This window comes from Macaca nemestrina, chromosome 4 (assembly GCF_043159975.1).
Source record: "Macaca nemestrina isolate mMacNem1 chromosome 4, mMacNem.hap1, whole genome shotgun sequence".
NCBI classification, from domain to species: domain Eukaryota; kingdom Metazoa; phylum Chordata; class Mammalia; order Primates; family Cercopithecidae; genus Macaca; species Macaca nemestrina.
The window spans coordinates 95,239,135-95,255,067 of NC_092128.1; the positions used below are offsets into that span (position 1 = coordinate 95,239,135).

At 36.7% G+C, this 15,933-nt stretch overlaps 1 protein-coding gene across 9 annotated transcripts in view; it reads left to right on the forward strand.

Moving 5' to 3' along the window:
• The window catches only part of PALS2 (protein associated with LIN7 2, MAGUK p55 family member), a 109,382-nt gene that overhangs the window by 13,658 nt on the left and 79,791 nt on the right, over positions 1-15,933 (forward strand). For 2 of the 9 annotated variants that reach the window (XM_071094940.1, XM_024790914.2), the window contains exons 1-2: positions 8,049-8,162; positions 10,153-10,226. The exons of 4 other annotated variants lie outside the window; for them this stretch is intronic. In XM_071094940.1, the coding sequence (XP_070951041.1) occupies positions 10,196-10,226 (31 nt within the window). In that variant the 5' untranslated portion in view covers positions 8,049-8,162; positions 10,153-10,195. Of the gene's footprint in view, positions 1-8,043; positions 8,163-10,152; positions 10,227-15,933 lie in introns of those variants that run through there. 3 more of the 9 variants (XM_071094941.1, XM_011731179.3, XM_024790915.2) reach the window with 3 other exon arrangements.

The window sequence follows — 15,933 nt, forward strand, 5'->3', positions numbered from 1 at the left end:
GTTGAATGAATGTATCATAATTGAGAAAGGGGTATGTTTTTAGAAAAAAAGTTTATTTTGTCCTTATCCCACCTCCATTTAATGTTGATGTAAACATATTGGCCATTTAATATAAAATATAATTCCGGTCTGCCTATGTATAACAACTACACTGTACAATAAAAAGAGATGGAAAGCAAAAGTATTTCTATACTGTAGTGGTCAGGATGTGATTTGTAGATCCAAATTTTGTGTGTGTGTGTATTTGGAAAATTTGGGAGGCAAAGTTCTTGAGTAAGTGCAGATCTTCTTTTAGTAGACACTTCCTGTCTGCTTCGTATATGCATCAATTATATCGTCATCTTCCATTTTCACCTGTACAGGTGTTTCATTAATTGGCCTCCCATCACATCTAAAACCAAGTTGCCTCATTGATAGATCAGTTAACAATAAGCTCTCATTAGTTTGCTAAGTGATACACTCTTGAGCTGTACCACTGAGCCATTCCACCCCACCACTACAACTCTGTATGGTTATTTTTTTGAGTCTTGACTCCTTTCTTGGGCTTTTTGTCAGCCATGGAAAGCATTACTGTTGGAGCTGCTGCCTCTCAAAAGAAGTTTCAGGTACCTCATGCATGTACACACAACCAGCATTAGTAAGTAAGCCTGTTTTAATTCTAGAGATATTTTAACTAAGAAATATTTAAGTGTATGAAGAGACTACTTTTCTAAGCATAGAAATTTCAGGGCAGTCACATGCTTTTCTGTATTCTTCATGCTCTGAACAAGCTAGTACACCTGGAGGGAGGAATTTATGTTGGTTAATGAGTGACATAGTTCTCCCATCCCATTACTTATTTATGATCAATTTATTTTTAATTAAGCTTTTAAAATTATTAATGCTACATGACATGCAAAGTTAAATCAGCATGGAAGAATGAATGTACCATGAAAGTTAAAGGTTTCTATCCCTACTCTTACTTCATAGAGTTAATCATGGTTAGTAGTTTCAGATTTAGTTATATTAGTAAAGTGGTCCTCAATTCATGACTGGCATTTTTGGCAGTGCTATACTTTGCAATGCAGGATTGTCCTGACCTGGACACTACTCAGTGTTTAGTGTCCCTTAATATTTAATTTTCTACCATAGTTACTGAGACAATCAAAAATGGCATAGTACATTTCCAAATGCTCACTAGGGAGAGGTGGTATGGTAATTTTAAAAAACATACATCTTAGCATATGTTTATGTTTTCAATTTTACACAGTAACTATTGACTCTAGTATGAGTCATTTTAAGTGTGCACAGACTTCTTGAGGGAGGTGCAGAGAAAGTCCACTTGGGAGGAGCTGTGCTTACTTCTAAAGTCTTAGATAATAAGATTTTTCAATCTTACCTGCTTTCTTTCCTGATAGTATTACTTTCTTGTGTTTTCAGCTACCTGTCTTTTTGTGTTTTATGATTTTTGAATTGTGTGCTCTTGCTTTGCTTGGTTTTATTGAAGGAAATTCTGTGCAGCCCGGTTAGAGGACACATTCTTTCCAAGGCTTGCCAAGGCTTTTCTTTGGCATCTTTGGAAGCCACTGACCCAAGACCACTTTGTAGTTTCTCTCCTTGGGGTGTTCTGAACCAGGTGGGTATATTTGGAACCCTGAATCCTTGAGAGTAGTCTGTCATTACTAATTCTCAGGTGATATTTTTTTCTGCTAATATGGAGTCCAATCTGAGACAGGCCGACTTCCTTATTGTCTTCCTTGGCCAACAGGCATGTTTTTATTAGACTACTCTTACAAAGTAGGGGTTAGTCCTGTAAGGTCTTAGCTTCATGTGGGGAGGTCTAAGTTGCATTCTTCGTCTTGAACAGGCCAGGGTCTAAATGGCAGCTTCTGAACTCCTGGGTACTGAAATCCTAAACACCCTGGGGCAGTCATAACTTCAGTACCTACTTACTAGTTTGTTTTCTCCCCTTCGTGTTGGTCCACAGGGATATTCTTGGGGACTTTTTTTTTTTTTTTTAGAGGATGTTTTCAGTGTTTTATTTAGCATTTTTAAATGTTTTGCGAGAGAATTTTCTTCAATTTTTCAAGTGTACCTTCTTTGCCAAAACAGCAAACTTTTCTTATCTAACTTCTAAACAGTTCCTAAAACTTCTGGTTTGCTAATCTCTTTCTCTTTTATTTCTGTCTCACCTCCCCTCCAGTATTATTGCTGTTTTATTCTTTTTTAAAATTATATACCTGTTTTGTCATTTTAGTGGGTCCTCAGGAGGGAGGGAACGTAGGCATATGTGTTCAGTCTTCCACTTTAACTGGAAGTGTGTCTAATAGTTTTGAGGTCTACTATGCCTATTAGGGCCAACTGACCTGAGGAAAAGTCAATGTAAATGCCTTTCGATTTAACTGTCATTTTAAGTTTGAACTTAAAAAGCATAGTCTTTGGCTGTAAAAGATGGACAAGGGTCGAGAATGGAGGATGATATTCAGACCATTATGCAATTGAGCAAGGCCTCACTGAGATGGGGGTCAGTGTGCAGCTTGACCTACGTGGGCTCTTACCATAAAGTATAACTATATAGAGCAAATCACATTACAATGATGAGAAAGCAGAATTTTAAAATTTCATTCAATTAGTATTTATTACATGTGGTGTGTCTGGAGTAATACTAAGAATTAGAGTACAAAAATAAATAAAATGCCATATCCTCAGTGAGCCCACTAATTTTCTGTGGGAGATAGACATGTAAATTAAAATACAGTTAGTTATCATTATTCAAGATAGTTATGGTGTATAAAGTCTCTGCAACTGCAGAATTATCAAATACTGAGCTGTTACTTCTAGGGAAAATGCAGGATTAGGTTCCTGCAAGTCTTTAGTCACAATATTTCATCAACTGGTCAATATATAGCCTTCTTTATGTGTATTTCTCTATAAAGATACTTTATTATATATTATTCATTCATTAACATTGTACTCATAGCCAAGCTCACTATAACTCATGCCTCAACAAAGCTTGTCTAATACATACATTTTTCTGTAAGGCACACCAGAGCCTTCTCGTGATAAACACTAGATAGCATTTCAGTGCTATGATTGGGGAACATTTTGTGAAATCACAAACAGAAAAATGCAAAAAAAAAAAAAAAAAAAAAAGTGGCACAAAATAAACTATGAAAAGGATACTTGCTTTTAGTATGAGAGCCAAAAGGAGAAAGCAGAGTGTTACTTTGTTCCACTTCAGCTGGGACTGTGCAATGTTGGGTGATTCAGATTTTTTCACCACTCCGTGCATTTCCACTAATGACCACAAAAGCTCTATAAGTATCGATTATTGGATTATAAGTAAATTTTAGCAAGTAGGCAAATTCGCAAATACAGAATAATGAAGATCAGCTGTACTGTATAATGTGGTAAGTGCTCTATATTTTAAATCTGCTAGGATGGGTCAGGGAAGTCTTCATTTGAGACAATTAAGATGAAGTTAGAGCAGTATGAAGCAATGAATCTGTGGAATGGCAAATGGTCCAGTGTGGTTGGAATAAAAGGGCCCCTGTAAGGAGAGGCAAGTGGGGATGTTTGGACTGGTCAGCTAACAGAGGAGGATGTGAAGGCCCTTATGCTATATTAAGGAATTTTGATTCTGTAGATGATGGGAAACTATTGAATGATTTTAGCCAGGGGAGAAACATGGTCATATTTGTATTTCAGAAAGCACACACTGCTGGTGGTATTGGGTATAGATGAAGTAAGGAAAATAAATACAGGCATACCTCAGAGATATCATGGGTTCAGTTCTGGACCGCTACAATAAAACACATATCACAATGAAGCAAATCACACAAATTTTTTTGTTTCCCAGTGCATGTAAAAGTGTGATTACACTATACTGTAGATTATTAAGTGTACAATAGCATTATGACTAAAAAATGTACATACCTTGATTTAAAAATACTTTAAAGCTTAAAAATGCTAACAATCATCAGAGCCTTCAGAGTTGAAATCTTTTGCTAGTGGAGGGTCTTGCCTTGATGCTGGTGGCTACTGACTGATCAGGGTGGTAGTTGTTGAAGGTTGGAGTGGCTGTGGTAATTTCTTAAAATAAGACAGAAATAAAGTTTGCCACATTGACAGACTTTTTTTTCATGAAAGATTTGTTGGTAATATGTGCTGCTGTTTGAGAACATTTTATCTATAGTAGAACTTCATTAAAAATTGGAGTCAATCCTCTCAAACCCTGCTGCTTTACCAGCTAAACTTATGTAATATTCTAAATTCTTTGTTGTCATTTCAACAATATTTACAGCATCTTCACCAGGAGTAGCTTCCATCTCAAGAAACCACTTTTTTTGCCCACCTGTGAAGACCAACTCCTCTTCTGTTAACGTTTTATCATGAGATTGTAGCAATTCAGCCTACATCTTCAGGCTCCACTTCTAATTCTCATTCCCTTACTTTTTCCACCACATCTGCAGTGACTTATCCACTAAAGTCTTGAATCCCTCAAAGTCATTGATGAGAGTTGGACTCAACTTCTTCCAGACTCCTGTGAATCAACATTTTGAAGGATGTTTTGACCTTCTCCTATGAATCACAAGTGTTCTTAATGACATGAATGGTGAATCCTTTCCAAAAGGTTTTCAGTTTGCCCGCATCCATCAGAGGAATCGTTATCTATGGCAGCTATTGTCTTATGAGAGGTATTTCTTAAATAAGATTTGAAAGTCAGAATTACTCCTTAATCCATGGGCTGCAAAACAGATGTTGTGTTAGCAAGCATGAAAATAACATTCATCTCCTGTACATGTCTGTCAGAGCTCTTGGGTGACAAGGTGAGTTGTCAATGAGCAGTAATATTTTGAAAGGAATCTTTTTTTCTGAACAGTAGGTCTCAACAGTGGACTTAATAAATTCAGGAAACCTTGTTGTAAACCGATGTGCTGTCATCAAGGTTTTGTTCCATTTATAGTGCACAGTTAGAGTAGTTTAGCATAGTTTTTATGGGACTTAGGATTTTTCAGAATGGTAAATGAGGATTGGCTTCAGCTTAAAGTCACTACCTGTATTTGCCTCTAACTAAAGAATCGAACTGTCCTTGCGAGGTTTGAGGCCAAGTGTTGACTTTTCACTAGCTGTGAAATCCTATATAGCTAATAAAAGGCTATTTTGTCTGCGCTGAAAATCTATCTGTTGTGTAGCATAGTCACCACATTCATCAATGATCTTAGCTAGATCTTTTGGGTAACTTGTTGCAGCTTCTACATTGGCACTTGCTGCTTCACCTTACATTTTTATGTTATGAGATGACGTCTTTCCGTAAACCTCATGAACAACCTGTGCTAGCTTCAGACTTTTTTCCAGTAGCTCTTCGCCTCTCTCAGCCTTCATAGAATTGAAGGGAGTTAGGGCCTTACTCTGGATTAAACTTTGGTTTAAGAGAATGCTGTGACTGGTTTGATCTCTGCACCACTCAAACTTTCCCCATAGCATCAATAATGCTGTTTTGCTTTCTTATTCCTGTGTTCACTGGAGTAGCACTTTTAATTTCCTTCAAGAACTTTTCCTTTGCATTCACAACTTGGCTGTTTAGCTCAAGAGGCCTTTCAGCCTCTTTGCTTTCAACTTCCCTTCCTTATTAAATGTAATCATTTCTAGCTTTTGATTTAAAGTGAGAGACTTGCTACTCTTCCTTTCACTTGAACTCTTAGAGATAATTGTAGAATTATTAATTAGCCTCATTTCAATATCGTTATGTCTCAGGGATTAAGGAGGTCTGAGGGAGAGGGAGACGAGGAATGGCCGGTTGGTAGACCAGTCAGAACACACACATTTATCAGCTGTCTTATATGGGGATGATTCATGGTGCCCAAAACAGTTAACAGTAGTAACATCAGAGAGCACTGATGTGATAGATATGGTAATTACCTTGACCCAATCACCATATGTTATATGTATCGAAATATTACCGCATGAATATATGCATTTATTGTCAATTTTAACAAGATTACTGATCATAGATCATCATAACTGGCATAATAATAATGAAAAAGTTTGAAATATTGTGAAAATTACAAAAATGTGATACAAAGACATGAAGTGAGCACATGCTGTTGGAAAAATGGCTTCAGTAGACTTGATCAGTGCGGGGTTGCCACATTCAGTTTTTTAAAAACCACAGTATCTGTGAAGCACAATAAAACGAAGTGCAGTAAAATGAAGTATCCCTGTAGAATGTTTTAGATATTCAGGTGAGAGATGATGAGAGAGTGAACTAAGGCAGTGACAGTGGAGATAGAGAAAACGGGATATTATTTGAGAAATATGCAAGATTTAAATTAAAAGTTCTTCATGACAGGTTAGGTAGAATAAAGGAGATCTAACAGGTATTCATGGTTGCTATGAAGATAGGCAATATGGGAGGAAGACCAAATTTAGGAAGTAACATGATAATTTCTGGATATGCTCATTTTTGTGGTGCCCATGGGAGATTTTCTGTGGAGATGTAGGCAAGGAAATATGAATCTGAAGCTTGGGTGATACAGCTTTGAAAGACATCAGCTATATGTCTACTGTGTGTCAAGCACTGTCCTAGTGCCAGAGGAGATGGAACAATGAGTGAATTTTTAGTGAGGGGAAACATAAGCAAAAAATAATTTCAGACGAGTACTGTGATGAAAATGAAACTAATAGGATGGAGAGTGACTGTATGTAAGGGTGGTAGCATAGTTTAGAATGTATGTTTGGGTTTACTTTCTGGGGAGGTAATAGTTACACTGTGACAAAATGAAGAGAATATTGATATGTGTGCCGATCTCTGGGAGGAGCATTTCAGGGAGAGAGAACAGAAGATGGGAAAGATGGGAAATGAGAGATGGGAGATGAACTGGTCTAGTTTGAAAACAGAAAGGAGCCCAGTGTGACTGGAGACAGCAGACAAAGGGAAAGAGTTGGAGAAGTTGAACACAGAGAGGTACAATGGGTACCAAATCATGAAGGCTCTAAGCGGCCATGGTCAAGAGTGTGGCTAGTTTTCTAAGTACAGTGGGGAAGCCTTTGAATAGTTTTAGCAGGAGAGTAACAAAATCTGTTTTATGTTTCGAAATGATGGCTCTAGCCACTCTGGGGAGAATATTGTTGAGAACTAGAGTGAAAGTAAGGGAGCTGGTCAAGTGACTACTACGGCAGACAGGCAAGAGGTGATGGTAGCTTAGAGTAGGGAGATAGCAGTGAATGGGCAAGGGAGTCAGATGACTTTTCTTCAGTCACCTCCATTGTGACTGAATTGAAGAACCAGTTTTTCACTGGATCTGTTATGAATTCTAGGTATTTTTGTAAGTACATATATAAAGTATTATTTTGAAAACAGACCCTATCAATGAAATTTATTCTAAAATTACATAGTTTTGAGATTCAAACTAGAATACTCGATAAAATATCTCAGTGATTCTATAATCATATTTCACATTTATGAATGTTTATTAGGTGTGTACAACATTTTCAAACAATTTTGATTCATTATACTACATATTTTGTAAAATAATGAAGTTTTGACTTGCTTTATTAATTGGTTGGGTGAATAAAAATTCATTCAAAGCAGGACTACTGCATTATGAGGGTAAATTGGCAACAGTGCTATTTGAGTTCTGTTTAAAAAGAAAAAAAAGGACTCTCCGTATATCTAGCTTTCTCCTGTGTGAGCACTACACTTTAACAAGGATATTTCTGGACATAGTAGGAAGCTTGGACTATGGTAGGGAGAGATTGGGGATTAGTAAACCAGTTAAGAGACTTTTAGAGTAGTCTAGGCAAGAGAAGATTAGAAACTCTAAACCAGACAGTGAAATTTTTAGAGTGAAATTGTGATGATTAGAAACTCTAAACCAGACAGTGAAATTTTTAGAGTGAAATCGTGATGAAGATTACTTTGAGACTTTTATGAAGTAGAATGAAAATATTTGAAGAAGAATTAGATGTCTGGGGGTTAGGGAGAAGAAAAAAATTGGATGATTTTGAGATTAGAAGCATCAGAGAATGGGTAGTTGGTGATGTCATAATATAAATGAGAGGTAGAATCTATAGTCGTGGTAGACTTGGTTAGAGTCAATGAGTAGTTTTGAAAATGGTAAATTAAAGGCACCATCTTTGGGACTCCCGGGGAAAAACGTGAAGAAGGCAGTTGAAGAAAGGTGAGTGCTATAACTAATACTTGGAAATTATCATCATATGGAAACTAGATGAAGCCTCAGAAATAAATGAGATCACTCAAGAAAAGAATGAAAACCTGAGAGATAGCATCAGCAGTGATAGTCTGTCATTAAGTAGAATGAAGACAGAGTGTGTCATTGGTTTGTCAGTTGTCCTGATCTTTTCCAAGAAGTTTAAGGAGAGCTGTGGCTGAGATGGCACGGGTGGAGAATGAGAGAGAGAATGCACAGCACAGACTACTCTTTGAAAAGTGTGGTGGGGAAAAGGAGAGAGATAAGGCTGTGACTTAAAAGAGAAGTGAGGTTCCATATAGGGATTTTTAAAAGTTATTATTTAAGGATGGAGAAGATGGCAGCATATTTGTAGATGCAGAAATATCAAATGAAAAAATATTGAAGTTTTAGAGGAATAACCCGTGGATCATGGTCCCACAATGGGTAGGAGGAGTTGATTGATTGATAGGTAGTAGCCTTGTAGAGGAGGAAGGGCATACCTTCTCCTGAGATATAAGGAATAAAGAATGGTGGTAATGTGTTTGATTCTGCAAGTGAAAGGGAATTTCAATAAATCATAGGTGATAGACTCTTTTTTTCCTTTTTCTTCTGACAAAGTAATCTTTTGACAATTTAGTGTGGTAAATGTTTGAAATAGAGAATATGAGAGAACTTGAGAAGGGGCAAGTAATAGAATTGTGCAGCAGTATTTGGGAGATTCTTTTTGTAGGGGCAATTTGAGAATATTGCAATACTTGGGGATAAGAATAGGAAGGCAGGCCCTGGAATGGAGGAAAGAGCTGTGGAAAATAAGAGGTGAGGGGAGATGATTACTTCATGATTTGCCTAGGGCTACCTTTATTAAAATGTGTGCTGGCAAGCTATTGCTAGGCCACTGGGCAGATCTTTTCACTGAGTCCAAATGTGAACTACATCATTAATGCTGTTTTATCAAACCAAAGTATATAAAGGAAGTTCAGTTAAAGCAGAAAATTATCATTATGGAAAAGGACTTGTGAAAAGTTCTACAACATTTGAGACAAGTATTTTCATGTAAATTAAATTTATGAAGGACAAGTTATTGTCTTTAGTTCATATTTTTAGTTCATTTTTTTAGTTCCAAAATGTACCCAGCTCAGTCTTTAGTTGTTAGAAGTGAAGGGCTAGCAAGGATATCCAGTTGTCTATAGTGTTGATGCTTGCCATAGAGAAATTTGCAGTGAGAAAAATATATTAAAATAGTACTATTGTTCAGTTGTAATTTCATCTATTTAAAGTGTTCTTTCACTGTATTGAACAAATTATCAGATTGCCTAAGTTTCTTATAACCAGAAGTCTTTCATATAAGAAATGTCAGGTTAAAACTTAAAATAACCTGTTCATTATAGATTGTATAATCTGCTGTTTCACTGAGTTAGGACCTCTTTGGACTTTGCAAATTTCTGAAACTGTGCTAAATAAATAAGGCTATTATGAGCAAGGTTTTATCTGGACACACAGAATCAAAGTTTTCTAGTATTTGAACTGTGTTTTTATATTCCATCCTAGGATTCTGTGTATGGTGTGTCTGTGTTTCACTGTCTTGTTAATGTGAGCATTCATGTCCAGAAGGGATGACTGGGAGGCATTATACCTTTGAAGAAGATAATTTGTTTCCAACTTATTTTTACTGTCAAAAATATTTTTTGTGCTTATTTTTAATACAGTGCTTTGTATATACTTTTGTGAAATATTTCACCCAGTACTTTAAAGGGTGATATAAGCAAAAGTAAAAAACACACTGAGTGTTGAACGAGGCAGGAATAAAATACAGTCGTGCATCACTTATCAAAGGGGATACATTCTGAGAAATGCATCATTGGGTGATTTCATGATCGTGCAAACATAGAGTGTACTAACACAAGCATAGATTGTACTAACACACACATAGATGGTATAGTCTGTTTTACATGTAGGCTGTTTGGCCTGTCGTTCATAGGCTACAAACCTGTATAACATTTTACACCTGTGGCTTACCGTGAATGGAGCTTGCAGAACTGGAAGTTGCTCTGGGTGAGTCTACTATATGTAGGCTATTATGGGCTAGTGTTCCTAGGCTATAAACTGTACTCTGTAACATTTTACATTTGTGGCTTACCATGAATGGAGCTTGCAGAACTGGCAGTTGCTCTGGGTGACTGAGTGGTGAGTGAATGTGAAGGCCTAGGATATTATTGTATGCTACTGTAGACTATAAGTAATTTATTTTTTAAAATTTTTTCTTCAGTATTAAATTAACCTTATCTTACTATAACTTTTTTACTTTATAAACTCCATCTCTTGTGTAATAACACTTAAAATACAAATGCATTGTACAACGGTACAAAAATATATTTTTTAATGTCTTTATTCTATAAGCTTTTTTTTTTTTTTTTTTTTAAAGGTGGTGTCTTGCTCTGTCACCCAGGCTGGAGTAGAGTGGTTCAAGTGATTCTCCTGTCTCAGTCTCCCAAGTAGCTAGGATTACAGGTGTGCACCACCACACCTGGCTATTTTTTGTATTTTTAGTAGTCGAGGTTTCACCATGTTGGCCAGGCTGGTCTTGAACCTCTGACCTCAAGTGGTCCACCTGCCTCAGCCTCCCAAAGTGCTGGGATTATAGTCATGAGCCACTGCACCCAGTCCTATAAGCTTTTTTCTATTAATTTTGTTTTAACCTTTTACTCTTTTTTGTTAACGAAGACACAAACACATTAGCCTTGGCCTACACAGGGTCAGGAGCATCAATATCAGTGTCTTCTACCTTCACATCCTGTCCCACTGGAAGGTCTTCAGGGGCAGTAACACCCATGGAGCTATCATTTCCTATAATAACAGTGCCTTCTTTTGGAATCTCCTGAAGAACCTGCCTGAGGATCTTCTTGAGGGGGTATCACTCTTTTCAGAAATCTGTTCATGGTGGTTTCCTTGGGTTTGTTTCTTTTTTTCATCATAGATTTGCTTATAAGCAGATCTATGAACATTCCTGTCTAGTAATGAAAACCTTTCATTGTTGGGGTTCATGTTTTCAAACTTTTTAAGGAGCTTGTTGAAGTCTGCAAGAACTTCTGCTAAACCCTTCACTGTACATTTTCTTGAGATAATTTTTCAACTGCATTATAATTTTTTGGAACCGCTATTGTGTATGTGGTCTATGGTCGACTGAAATTAATGTTACGTGGCACATGACTGTATCCGAATTGATGAGGTAATTCTAGTAGCTTATAAAATATCTTACGTATCAAGATCCATGTCATTTCCCCCTGAATCAAGGACGAAGAAGAAAAAAGATCTGTTATTTTAAGTATAACATATTTAAATATAGATTATGTTTGATTATAGGTCAATAATTTTTGAGCCCCAGTTTCTTATGAGAATGGAATTGGTAGTGTGCCAGTTAAGGAAAATTTAGGGTGACACTAGATAAACATGGCGGTAAGTAGAAGCAGTTCATTTTGTATAAGTTAAATCATTAAATTTATAAATGTAAAGAATAGCCATTTAACTATTTTTATAGGTTTTTAATTATAGTTTTTATATCTTAGGTTGTAGTTGAATGTTTTATTGAAATATATTTCATGTCATAGTATATAGAAAAAAGAATTTAACAAACCATGTCATCTAAGGATAACTTTGTCTTCTCCAGGTTTCTGTCCTCAAGCAAAAAAATCTTGCCTGTTTTTAACTCTAGAAAAGTGGTTATAATAATTTGATTTTTCAGCATGCAAACTAGTAACTATTTACACATTTTATATATACATATATATTATTTAGGTTTTTATATTTTATTAAAACTATTAATGCACATATGGATGAAAGACCAGAGGTGCTCCCCAATTCTATTTCTGTTTCTTCCTCCCAGGAGGCTACTACATTGAACATTTTTAGCTGATTCTTTTGGTATGTCAGTAAATGGTGTGCTTATGTTGCTGATTCTTGATTTCTTTGGTTTTAACCATTGTGGAGGATGAGGATTTAGCTCTTTTCATTTTCCCTCACCACATATACATATCATATACTCTTCCAATCCCTCAGTTCTTTCACCTGATTATATTTGTAATTTTGATTAGATTAGTATTTGTTAGCAGATCCATTAGTAAATTGTAGTTAATATTCTCTATTCCTGTATTTTCATTTTCTCAGACTTAATTTATTTGCTTCGTTTTTTGTATATACTATACTATATGGCTATAATTCAACCCCCAAATCTGTGCTTGTTTTCAAAATCAACTTTCAGTGTGTTGATTCAGATTTGTCAACTTCATTTTCTTGAAGATGTCACTCCTGGAGCCTTCTAAGCTGAATACAGATTCATTTTCTGTAGCTGGTGTACACATGTCACCAATCTTCTCGGAAATCATCTTTGCCTTTTTCATGAGTTGGGCCTTCTAGATCCTGTATTCTCTATCTCCCTCTTTATGTTTTGCTTGTTTCATGCTTAGAGAGCAGCATGTCTTTTTGTTTTTGTTTTTAATCTTTCTGAGGAACAGTGTTTGTGGTAGGTTAATTTTGTGAAACCTTGTGAGCAAGACTGAAAATTATTTTTAACTATCCTCACACTTGATTGATAGTTTGGCAGGGTAAAGAATTCCTGGGGGGAAATGTTTTTAAAGGCATCATTGCATCATCTTCTGTCTTTAGATGTCATCATTGAGCAGTTCAAAATCATTCCTGATTCTTGACATGTTATTTTTTTCTTTTTTCTCAGTATTCTGATATTTCACAACAAAATATCTTAATATGAGTCTGTTTTCATCTGTTTTGCTGGGTGCTCAGTGTACCATTTATTCCAGCAACTTACATCTTTCATTTCTGGAAAATGTTAAATATTTCATTATTGTTTTTCTCCCCTCCATTTTCTCTCTCATTTCTTTCCAAAACCCATCTGGTTTAGATGCCCTCTATTTGGGTTCTCTAATTTTCTTTTATTTTTCTACTCCTGTGCTTTTCTACATTTTGTGGTATTTCCCCGTATTTACCTTCCATGATTTCCATTGAATTTTTTCTTTCTGCTTTTGTATTTTTATTTTCTAAGAGCGCTTTTGTTTCCTCTATAACTGTCTTATTCTAGTTTCATGAGTACAATATTCTTCTTTTTCTTTGATAATTTTTATGACTGTTGCTTTTTCAACCTGAGTAATTTTTACCTATTTATTTTAATCTCTTTCATTTACTAGGCTTTTCTCAGCTGTCCAGTATCCCAAGATTCTTAGCTCATTAAGAGTCAGGGGCTAAAATCTTGATGCTCTGATTTCATGTTGAATGTCACTGTAGCTAGTTTGTAGCTGGGTTATTTGGGGGTAATACCTGATCTTCATGTCTGTGTCTTTCTTGTTGACTGGTCATATTCTGTAGAGTATGAAGAAGACTTCACATCTGCCTGGAAGGTAAAGACCAAGCTGAAGGCTTCAGATAGTCAAGAGGGAGAATCAGGCGGAGGGGTTTGCATCAGCATTTAATAATCCTGTCTTCCATATTATTTCATTGTCTTTGGTTGACAGGTACCTCTTATCTTACTCTCTCCAGAAAATAAGTCCCCTAGTTTTCAATCCTGTGTAGTGGAGGAAGGTGGGTGATATGGTTTGGCTTTATGTCCCACCCAAATCTCATCTTGAATTTTAATCCCATAATCCCTACATGACATGGAAGGGACCTGGTGGGAGGTAGTTGAATCATGAGGGTGGTTTCCTGTTCTCGTGATAGTAGGTGAGTTCTCACAAGATCTGATGGTTATATAAGCATCTGGTATTTTCCCTGCTGGCACTCATTCTCTCTCCTGCCGCCCTGTGAAGAGATGTCTTCCACCACGATTGTAAATTTCCTGAGGCTGGGGAGCCATGTGGAACTGTGAGTCAATTAAACCGCCTTTCTTCATGAATTACCCCGTCTTGGGTCATAGCAGCATGAGAACAGACTAATACTGTAAGAAGGCATCCCTCTGCAAACTAGGAAGTGAGCCAGCACCTTGATCTTGGACCCCGGCCTTCAGACCTGTGAGAAATAAATTTCTGTCATTTAAGCTACCCAGGCTGTGATATTTTTGTCATAGCAGCCTGAATTAACTGAGACAGTGAGATTAGGACTAGCTGAGAAAACCAGCAGTTTTGCTGCCCAAGAGTTGTGGGGTGACTTGATTCAGGCTAGAAAGGAAAGAGAAGACACACAAACTAAACCTGTGACTTTGCTGGTGAAAAGTGGTGGATTTGGTTGGAAACAAATAGAGAAAACCTGCTGCTGTGCTAATTTGACATTGTGGCCCAGCAGGAATTTGGTAGGGAAATCCTAGAAATGAGAGAGCCATGGAAGGGTTAAGATGAGCTCTCCACATAGGGAGACCCAAGGGAACCTGGAAAAAAGTGAAAGCTGATGGGGACTTGAGAACTGGCTGCAATTTTGAATGCATTTCCCAGTCCATCACAACTCAACTCACTGAGAGTGAAGTCTTATAAACTTGAGGTTTTTGAACATAGCCTTTGCTGATTTGGCCACAGCATTGACTCAAATTGCTGTTGGGGCACAATATTGGTCCATCATTAAGCTTTACAGACATAGGTACAACCCCAGGAGAGAGAGACTAAAATATAAAAATAAGAATTAAAATGTTAAACCGATGTCCTGACAGCATACCTTGGAGGGAAACCAATTCTGCAGTGTAAGTCCAGAACAATTATTTAAAAACTCAATAACTCTGAAAATAAATAAATAAATCTAGAATTACTGTTAAGGGTTCCATATTCAACCCCAAACTGCTAGACATGGCAAAGAAAAGAAGTACCAGGAAAATGTGCCTCATCATCAGGAAAAATAGTCAATAAAACTGACTCTGACTGGGCTCAGTGTTGGATTTAATAAAGACTTCAAATTGGCTATTTAAAATATGCTGAAAGAATTAAAGGAAAATATAGTCTGGGCATGGTGACATGTGCCTGTAGTCCTAGCTACACAGGAGGCTGAGGCGGGAGGATTACTTGAGCCCAGTAGTTCAAGGCTGTGATCACACCTGTGAATAGCCACATCAGTCTAGCCTGGGCAGTAAAGATCCTGTTTCTTTCAAGAAAAAAAAAAAGAAAAGAAAAAAGAAAAATACATGAACAAGATGCTAACAGGACACAATAAATAGAGAATCTCAGTAAAGAAGCAAACTCAAAAAGAACCAAGTAGAGATTTTAGATTTGAAAAGCACAGTATTTGAAATGAAAATTTCATTGGATAGGCTCAACAGATTTAAGATGGCAGAGAAAATATGAAGATCAATAAAAAGTATTTGTTCCAACAAGAGAAAGAAAAGAGATTTATAAGAATAGGGAACAAAGCCTTGGGCACCTGTGGGACAATGTCAAACATTCCAATGTACATGTAATGGGAGTTTCAGACAGAAAGGAAAGAGAGAGAGAGAAAAAATATTTGAAATAATAGTGGTCCCAAACCATCTCAAAGTTTTACTAAATTTTGGTAGAAAGTAAAACCTAAAAAGAATTTCAGTAAGAGGAAGTAAGCACACTATACCCTAACATGGTGGAGAGAGTGAGCTTTGGTCCTTTCAGCTTCTGATAAGGGCATTCCTGCCAAGATGGGGGCTCCACCCTCATGACCTTTTCTAACCCTAATCACCTCCCCAAAGACTCCACCTCCAAATACCATCCCACTGGGAATCAGGGTTTTAGCATATAAATTTGGGAGGGACACAAATGCCTAGGCCATAGCATTGATAAAGCTTCAGTTACCACCAACTGAGCTGGGA